Raw genomic sequence first — 10,415 nt, 5'->3', positions numbered from 1 at the left:
AAACAACTGTACAATCTTACAGGATTTGCAAAACTATTTAAAGTAATGGTGTCATGTTTGAAGACGAACAAAAAAAAAAAATTATAAACAAAATTTGAATAAAGAAGTAGACATAGGCTCATATAAAGATACAAGATTACAAAGACTTGAAGACTTGAATGTTCTGGTCATTTACGGGCTTTATACACTCCTTGATTCGAAAAAATTAGGAAATTCTATATTGGGAAACGACAAACTAAATTTATACGAATATAATCTCAGTCAAAATTTAATCACAGCGCTTTGATACAGACACAAATAAAATTCAGAAAATCCGTATATTCATTTTTTACTTAATCAAGTAAGCAATAAACAATATTTAAAAAAGGAAATATATACAATATGTACATATTATTTTATAACCAACCTAATCTAAACACCCACAAGAAAAAATCCACGAAAAGTAGACATTAGATATGTGTGGGTAGTTAATTTATAAAAGAATAATTATTCAACAACGGGCGTCATTTCCGCTACTTTTGATTGATATGTAAAAATATGTTCACTCGCAAAAACTTGACCCATTTGCATCAACCAAAAGTTTCTTAAATGACTACGCGCATCAATGATTTACTGCTGTTCTGTACTTTCGACTATCAGCATAATCGACTGCTGAGAGTTGGCGTCTGTGGTTACACCTCTCACACATTCAACTTGATGCGAAACCCAATCCTTCCGCTGACAAAACGTTGAACAATACGGCGTTCTTCTACACAGCGAGCACTCCGCCAAGGCTTCTCGATTGCAATTGGCGCACTAAAACAAAAAATTAGCCTCACAGTGACAACATCTCAACACGCCTACCTTTTTCTGATTATCGTCTAGAGCTGGTTGCAACGTAGAATCCGAACTGCCGTCAGGCTGCAGCGCCGCCACTTGCGCCTCCACTCTAGCAGCAAGCACAGCTGCATCTTTTTCTCTTTGGAATTTTTCTGATTGTCTGTTAACAGCTTCTCGCAGTTCGTCTACACCTTTCCGAAAATCACTCGCTAGTCGCGTTATCTGACACGCGAGGTCTTCTAATCGTTTTAAAGCCGTTGCTGGGTCCGTGTTTACAACCGGCTCCATCAGTTGGTAGTCGGTTGAATCCAAACCTTCCGCCAAGTTCTGCCAAGCCTCTTCTTTTGTTTGATGATTTCCATCACTGTCTTCTCCGCATGTGCGCTTACCCGAGGAATCATGTTCCTTTCGTCTTTTGCGTTTGTAAGGCGTGAATAGTCTTACTGGACCTGTGGCTGATTCGTCATCACAGCAAGCGGCGCAAGTGCAACTAGTGGCATGAGGTAGGATTATACCTGAAAAAATTTTTGAATTCATTTAGTGTCAGTTATTCTCTATTAGAGCGACAAAAAAATAACATATTGTAAGCAGTTCGTAGCGCAAATTTACTCAAGGCTACCTATTTGGTTTTCAGTGAAAAACTATAATTGTATTTGAAAACGCTGGGACTTGTTCATTTAATATAGTGTGCAGCATTGTGTTAGGTTTAATGCGCGTATCGGTACACTTTATGGATATTATTGGACTGTTATTTTTATATCCATCATAACACTTTATGATCCTATGAAGTTAAAGACTGTAATAACTATATAAATAGATCCTAAATTACAATATACTTATCAGCCAGTAGCAAGTAGAATCTCGAAAGTAGAGTCCGCCAAATAGCGAACATTGACTTTAGGGGTTCCAAGTTGTACTATTGGAAACAGAAACTCTATTTTACTTTTAAAATTTCAGTATGGCGTCAAACATTTACAACTCGTGTGGAATCTTTTTGATCACTTGGTGCTCTATCATAATATGTATATAGTTTATCCCACAACATTGAGACAAAAATTTGAGACCCAAAATGACCAGACCAAATGCCAGCGTTTTTGTACTAAATGTGCGTTTTGTCCAGTCAATAGGTTCTTTTTTTACCCGTTGGACACTATTCTTAATAATGATAATAATAATAACGCTTGAAAACGCATAAAATATTTGCAGACGCGTTTCGCCAACCACGTTGGCATTATGTAAACTAAGCTATTGTTCCAATTTTGTTATTAAACTAATAAAATTTAAGTATAGAATGCCATCCACCTTGACATTCTAAAAAAAAACGTCCATCGGCCTTAATAGACATTTAACAGCGACATAATGCATGACTTCATAAAAATTGTGTGTAATGAACTAATGAGGCAATTACTTTTTATTAATTTGACATACAAATTTTGCAAGTGAAAAACTCTTGTTATTGTTTTCGTAACGAATGTCCAACTTTACGTTTTCTCGACATTTCACTGCTTATAGACTACGAAAATATCGATCTTCTGTGTCTGTCGACTTCCATTTGTTGGAAATTTTATTGGACCGTTAATCTCCGAAACAATCTGACTGATTGCTGTGGCATTTTAGGTCTAGATGTAGGTCTATTTATAAGATCATCCTGCAGACTAAATGTTACATTAGGGCTAAATGTGTTGTAAATCATATTTAAACAAAATGTTATTGTATTCCATTACAAACTAAAAAAACTTGTGAGCCAATTAGGGATTAAACTTTATCAATAAAATCTACCAAGTGTCTCATCGAAATATAGTAACCCAAAAGCTATAAGGTTATATGGCCACCTTAAAATTATCCCATTGTGACGAAGTTAAGTTGTTTACAATAGAAAAGGTTTTAGGGTCGTAAATAACGTGTCCACTGCAGCTCGACCGGCTGTTGTCGTTTCGTTCAGGGGGGCTTTTACTAAATATCTAAATCTAAGCAAGCAATGTTTAGAAGACGATTTATTGCCAGCTGGTAAGCTTAGTGCGAACCACACAAAGGGGGTATTTATTTGCGGTCAACTACTTTTATGATGGTCATATAACCTTGGAGTACTTTACATAAATGTATTTTACTTGATCAGTGTCCTTTGATTATTGATTTCCGTCCGTCGACCGACTCTCTACTTTTACCTTTTCTCGACCTTTCATGACCCCTACAGTACAAAGAAATCGGTCTCCCGTTTCCGTCTGTCTGTCTGTCTGCCGTCCCGGATTTTTATTAGGCAGATAATCTCCAAAAATACTGGGCCGATTGTTGTCAAATTTTGTATTTAAATTAGGAATATTATGCAGATGGTGCAACGCTAACCAAAATTTGTCTAATCATCCCCACCAATAATGTGATGACGTCACTTCAAAATTGTACATAGTAAATGGGTTTTAAATTGTAAAAAAGAACTTAGTCCTACACATATAGTTTATGACTAGAGCTGTGCGGTTGAAATTTAAACGCTGCGAATTGACCCCCACTCCGGCAGGCCATAGGCTTGCAACCGACGTGATGTATCGCGAAGAAAATTACGCGAAAAATAATGTTAACGGCATGTCAGTTGATGATTTTAAAATCCATATTCACGAAATAAGAGTAATCATAATTTTAATAATGTTCAGGTGTCCGTCTCGCTGACAATAAAACTATTTGTGTGAATTATCAAAAATAATCCACAACTGAAAAGCGAGAAGCGAGCAAGGCAAGGCTGTGTAGTGATCGGCACTGTGGGCCGATAGTGGGGGTAAATAAATTTCAACCGCACAGCTCTATTTATGACATTATGTGTTGAGTTTTTACCGGAATCGTCCAGATTTTTGGAAAAAAAATCAAAATTATTAAACAACACTTTGCAATTTAATTTTGAATCTGCAAAACCGAATGCTTTGAAATCTTGCAGATGTTTTAAAGTTATGATAAGCATGATAATTTTTTAACCAAAATATATTTGCTTTATCCCTTCCAAAAAATTGTTGACGACGAATAAATTCTACCCAAAATGTGCAAAATATGATGAGTTTTTACTTGTGATTTATCATTGCATTCATATTTTTTAGATTTGCATATACAGGATGACTCAAAAACATTTAATGAATGCGTGAATTTATTTTATTGGTTTAATTAGGAACTATAAAACCGAATGCTTTGAAATCTTGGAAATGTTTTAAAGTGGCTCAAAAAATTATGATTAAATCAGGAACGGCCCACTCCATTTTCTCAGAAAATTTTGTTATTTTTAGTAATATACTGCACCAATCCAAGTTGATATAGGTGTCCTTGTTTTTTCTTGCAGTGATAATACGCTGTGACTACTTTTCTTTTGTGTTGTGACTAGTATTATCCATGTTGATGATGTCACAAATTTTTTATTGGTTAAATTAAGAACGAGTCATCCCATTTTCTCGAAAATGCGAAGAATACGCACGTCTTTATATAATAATGATAAAATAAGAATTATAATATTCAGAACATTTTGTTCGATTGTGGTTTAATTAATAATTTTAGTCCTGTGTTTTGAAAAGAACTCAATCAAATCAAACTAATTTGAACGTGACACTCTTTCGATGTATAAACATAAATAAACACTTAAACGTCAGGTTGCTATCACAGAGTTGCTATTACCTAGTTTTGAAGGACAAGGCTGTCAGTCAGTAGCGTAACATACACACTTCAGAAGGGGGTGGTTTTTAAATTTATTTTTTTAAATCACAAACAGTAACACAACACGCTAGCACAAATTCGAATGAGTTCACTATGACAGAGAAACAATGACGGACGCCTCTGAAGAGTGCATCCATTCGAAAATGCTAGATATGTTTCATTGTATAATATTCTCATTCGAGATACACCCACATAAAACTTTATGACAGATAATGAGTGAAACCCCTGCACAATGCCAACACTAATTTATTGTATCAGCGACATTTTGGGAACGCTGTATTTGACAAGGGTATGTGCCCTTCATAAATATTCTAAAAGAGGGTGCACTAAGTGACAACTAAATAAATAACGTCAACAATACCATTAAAATCAGGATCCTGCCTATATAAAAAAACGATCCTATATTTTTTGTTGCAGTGGCTTCGTGTAAGAAGAGGGGATTCGTTAGACTGTAGCAGAAAAAGAAGCCTTCAAGGTCAGAATTTTAATTCATATTTTTGCTGGGTGTTGGTTGTTTTAAAATTTTTATTAACTGTTCTAAGGGCTTCCTTTTTTAGTTGCCTCAATTTATTGTACTGTCTAACTTTGCATTTTTTGTTTGAGTGGTTGCTAGTTACTACATATCCTATAGGGGTCCAAATCATACTCCGTTATTATGACACTCCAATAACAATTACCGCAAGCATTTGGAGGTCTATTGAAAGTGTGAACAGCCGTCTCATAAATCATCTTAAAGGTTTTCGAGAGCTACCTATGCAGGACCGAATCCGCTTTCATTCACAGAAGTGTGGGGTGTGGACAAAAATCACAATGGTGAAATGGTGGTTTTAACATGCTGGGAGAAAGTACGACCCTGTGTAGTGTACAGTTGGTCTGTTGATGGTTTATGAGCGCTGGATTACTTGAGGCACGGACCCATTGTGAAGGGATTTAACTCCTACACAATAGGGTGCAGTCGTAAAAACGGAGTACGATTTGGACAAGAATACCTTATCATTTTGAGTCAAGTATACCCTTTATGACATGTTTTTGAGCAACTTATTTCTCTTAATATTTAATGAAATCTTTTTTATATCCTTATGTGGTTGTTTATTTTGTTTTTATACAGTTTGATCGATTTCTAGAGAAAATATTTATATGATTATTGGTTTCTTCTGGTACTTATTTCGCAAGTATTAGTTGTATTATATACGAAAATAATTTTGTTTCAATTGAACATATTGCCTTTTCCAATTAATTCATCAATATGATGGCCATTAAAAATATTATTGTCATAATTAGTAAATGATAATTCTTTAATAAACTACAAATATAAATTCATATTGATGACGTCATCAATGAACTCACAATGTTTGCAAAATTTCAGAGTATTCAGTTTTACAGTTTCAAAGTTAAATTGGAATTGGGTAAAAAAAAGTTCAACACTCAGAAACCACAAGTGCAGCAGTATCTGATTTTATAAAATGTAAATACGATTTACTATCGTAAATTTTGGAGATGACGTCATTCCGTTGTTGGTGGAAACGATTAGCCAAATTTTTATTAGCCTTATACCATCTACACGACATTCCTAAACTACATACAAAAAATCTACACAGACTGCAACGGAAGACCTACTTTTACCTATTCTACGTAAGAAAAGATTAAAGTTACACTCGGGAAGTAAAAATTGGACTGTAATGAAGAACAGTCTTGACGAGAATAATGTTAATAGTAAAAGTTGCAGAGCTAATCATTAACCTTAATAATGACACATCAATTAATGATGATACTGACTTGAAATTTGGCATTATAGATGACTAAAAGATCTTTTAGTTTTAAAAGTAGTTTAATATAGTTAAAAATTATATTATAGGTACAGTCGCGGCCACAGAAAATTCGCCTGCTTTAAAATAGCAAAGTTTTAGTTGCTAAGTTTTTATTTTTTTAAATAACGTCGTTTCCAAGACATGAAAATCATATTCCCACTGCTTTGCATTGATCTATGACAACCTTATTTGCCCGAAATTTTTTGGAAACGACTGAATTTGAATGTACGCTCCTGATTTGAAAAACAGGACAGTAATTTTGTCAAAACGGGCATTTGATTGTCAAACAAAGCATTAATTGAATCCTAAATTTGTTTAAAATTTGGAAGTGTGTGTCAAACCACAGTATAAAGATCATTCAGTGGGGAGAACTCCTGACGGCGTCTTTGATGTTTCTGACCCGAATTTTAAACCGTCATCGGTGGTCGCTGTCTGAACTGTTTTTAGACGTCGCCATCCAATTTAACAAGTATCACAATCGCTTCATTTGAAAATTTAAAAATTGTTTCGTGTACGCAATTTACTACAAAAAGCTCAAATCGTAATAGCGTCAATCGCAAAAAAAAAGAAAGAAATCTATCTTTAATCTATAAACGTGATGATTTGTTTCAGATTTTAATTTATTTTTTACTCGCACAATTTATACATTCTTTCTCAGGATATCTCTAGTTTTGTGATGATTATCAAAATAATGTAATAAATACATACGTATAAAATCAAAAGGGTTATTTCTAAAAAAGTAAAAAAATACATTGCGTAAATGAAAAAATTAATGTGGCCAAATTATTTTTATTCTATTATTTTTTCTATCTTTGAGATTTATGGGCAATTCAGGACTTTTTTTTGTTCACTAGGAATATGGTTTCCTAAAGCCAAGACGCTAGTCCGGATTGTCCTATAGGTGAAAATACTATAGTGGAATTAAAATGTCCATATTTAAAAACTAAATGCGTCGACAATTAACTTAAAAAAAAACAGATACATAAATATTTTGAACAAGCACAAGTCCTGTTTCTAACTTTGTGTAAATGAATTTTCGTAAATAGTGTAATAACAATAACATCCTAGAAACCATAGACTCTATTATAATAAATAATGAATTAAACGCCCTACATCAGAGATGCCCCGTTTCTAGGATAACGACTTTACGTTTTATTAATTTATTTTCTATTTCTTGATGGCTGTAAAATTCAACGTTATTAGGAAGCGCTAATATACATTTTAACTTTTCACAAAAAACTACAAACAATTAGTAAACAATAGTCCGTTGTCCCTATTAAATGATGTTTATACTGTGGTCACACCTAGTGGTCCAGTTTTCTATAGCCGCAACTGTACTTTTGCAGTGATTGAATTATATTGTATGTATGTATTATTATTGCTTAAAAACACATTAAATTTTTAATAGTACAGTAAACCCTCGTTACTTCGAACTCGGTTAAGACAAACACCTCGTTATTACGAACTGGAAGCGAAGTCCCAAACAGTCCACTTATAAAACGAATGCAACCTAATTCGGTTTACACGAAATTCGGTTAATACGAAACTCGAACAACTTTTTCGGCCCCAAGTTATAATTCTCATATAAAATCACTCGGTTAACGCGAACAAAAAGTGCAAACTCTTTGCATCGTGCTCAAATACGATTTACTTTATCTTAATGGGTATCTAGTAAGCACAACACAAAAGTATGTCTCTGTGTGGTTTACCAAGTTGTAATCAGTTCGTTCTTATTGTTCAATGTGCTAACGTCCAAAATGGCATAGCAAAAACCAAAACGAGGCCAAAAATCCATTAATATTAAAACGAAAATGCAAACTGCAGTAGCTAAAAAGTTCACCCTTCCAAAATCTACATAGTCCACCATTCTGAAAACCCGATCTCAAATAAAAAAAATAGTGTTGGGATCATTTGCGTCACTTTTTTTCACAAAGTTGTTTAGGAAAATTGATCCATGAAATTTTATATGTATGTAGTACTAGTATTAATGTGCAAAATTTGGTTATGCATTGTTAGAAATCTAATACGAAAAAAAAATCAGCTTACATAAGTAGTTTTTGTTATATTTGTGTTAAAATGTCAAAAAGTGATTTTCGGTTATGGCGAATTCGGTTAACACGAATTGGTCAAGATCATGGTCCCGACGGGTTCGTGTTAACGAGGGTTTACTGTATATAGCAAATTGGAGGATGTTAACCCTGCATTTTCAATTCTCAAAACCCCTATAAACCCATAAACCCCATTTACGACATTTATGAAAAAAATGACACTACGGTGCAATTTTGTGACGTTTATCAGTGTTTTGTTTTCACCCAATATAAAAATATATCTGATAAGAACCCATAAAACACGAAATAACACATTTTGCAATGGCCCGAGCTATACCAATCGAAACAAAAATATCAAAAACAACAAACTTACGTTGACGTATCATTAAACAAAACACCTTGCACTCAACAACACAAAATTTTAACAGAAAAGATGACAAAGTATTACCGTGGGACGACAAAAACTCCAGCCGGCCCTGCTTCGAGTCATGTAAACATTCTAACATTCTAACCTCACTTTTCATCGCGTTCCATGTGGTATGTGTGACCAAACAATCTCCATAAATCCCACTAGCTTAAGTAAGCAGAAACCACACATCTATTGTTGTTAAAAAGTCGATTATAATCAAGGTTATTTAACGAGTGCTAGCAACATTTCCGTTAATCACAAGAACCGAACCAAGCAATAATTTCCAGTAAATAAGGAAACGCTGAGCCACTTGTTGCATCCGATAGAAACTCTCAATTTTGCACAGTTTAACACAACTCTAAATGAAAAAATATCGGCGTTTCCTACCTTCGTCGATCAAGGTCTGCAGACTCCTACCCCCGAAGCGTATGCTCCTCTTCCAGTCCTTGCTCGACGCCCTCCCGCACAGCGCTTCGAACTCGCTCGGCGTATACCACGAGGAACCCAGCTTGATGCAGCGCCCTCGCCCCCCCGAGCCGAACCTGTTCTTGTGGAGCTCCGCCGAGGTGTTCTTGCAGCGCACCGGCAGCACCGGCAGGCTCGCCGCCTCGTTCCAAGAGCCCAAGTTAGGCCCGGAGACCGTGACCGGCGTGGAGACGGCGCTCGCCTCCGAGACGTCGCCCTGGATAACGATGGTCTTGAGCTCGCCGCCGGCGCCGTCCGTAGCGATATAGCCGTTGTTGTCGACGCAGAGCATGGGCTTGAAGTGGGGCAGCTGGTCCTGGGTGATGACGTTGAAGGTGCTGGTGATGAGCGAGCCCACCGGGAGCGACACCGGGACGCCGGCATGGCGGACGGAGACCGTCGAGACGCGCGGGTGTTTCGTCTCGACGACGGATTCGCCATTCTCGCCGCCATCGTGCTCGCTCGCAAGCTGTTCGGCTTCGGAAATGTCCGGTAGGACGACACCTTCCGAGTTTGAGTTCTCCATGGCCAAAAACGCACGCGATTGTTTCTTCTTGTCGGGTTTGTAGGAATTATCGGGCCATCGAGATATCGCGAATTTGGAATTTAGATGACGCCACACCGTTTGCTGACGATGACGGATGCACTGCTGGTTACAACACTGGCCGATATGCAGGCGGCGTAGTTGGCTGGGCGCATGCGTGGCGCCAATTTGAAAATGGTGCGAGGGTCAGGGTTTGTGGCGATTGGCGACGACGGCGACCTTTTCTTCCAAGGAAGGCATTTTTGAGGTTGCGGTTCGTTAAGAGTACGCCACAGATGTGGTGTTACTATATTGCGGATAACATAAGCATGATAAATTACTATAAAAAATTGTCGCATCGATGTATCTTTGGATATTTTTTTCTATCCAAACCTGCCCCTCAATTATCCCAGAGATAACTTCAACTAACGTAATGTCCTAATGTCGGGTTCGATAAGTTTATTCTAGGGGAAACCGAAAGTCGTTCGGACACTTCACTTAACAAACGATAAGGGATGTCGCAAAAATCTGTTCGAAATAAGCTTTACTACATGATATGAAAGTTTTATCAAACCGATAAAAAAATGATTCATTAAGGTAATTTAAATTAATTGTATTTTCAAACGTATGTATAAATTAGTATTTAGGTGACATTTAAG

At 36.3% G+C, this 10,415-nt stretch overlaps 1 protein-coding gene across 1 annotated transcript; it reads right to left on the bottom strand.

Moving 5' to 3' along the window:
* Nucleotides 1–311: 311 nt before the first annotated feature.
* LOC135128091 (deformed epidermal autoregulatory factor 1) lies at nt 312–9,986 on the bottom strand. The gene is made up of 3 exons (XM_064054922.1): nt 9,156–9,986; nt 844–1,334; nt 312–795 (listed from the first exon to the last, which is right to left on the bottom strand). Exons 1-3 carry the CDS (start codon nt 9,757–9,759, stop codon nt 610–612), a joined length of 1,281 nt encoding a protein of 426 aa, XP_063910992.1. The 5' UTR covers nt 9,760–9,986; the 3' UTR covers nt 312–609.
* Between the last annotated feature and the right edge of the window lie 429 nt (nt 9,987–10,415).

The sequence above is a fragment of the Zophobas morio genome, unplaced genomic scaffold (genome assembly GCF_036711695.1).
Source record: "Zophobas morio isolate AGI-343-1 ecotype UQ-CSIRO unplaced genomic scaffold, CSIRO_AGI_Zmor_V1 ptg000012l, whole genome shotgun sequence".
Taxonomy (NCBI): Eukaryota; Metazoa; Arthropoda; class Insecta; order Coleoptera; family Tenebrionidae; genus Zophobas; species Zophobas morio.
This window is presented reverse-complemented; position numbering and strand designations above follow the sequence as displayed.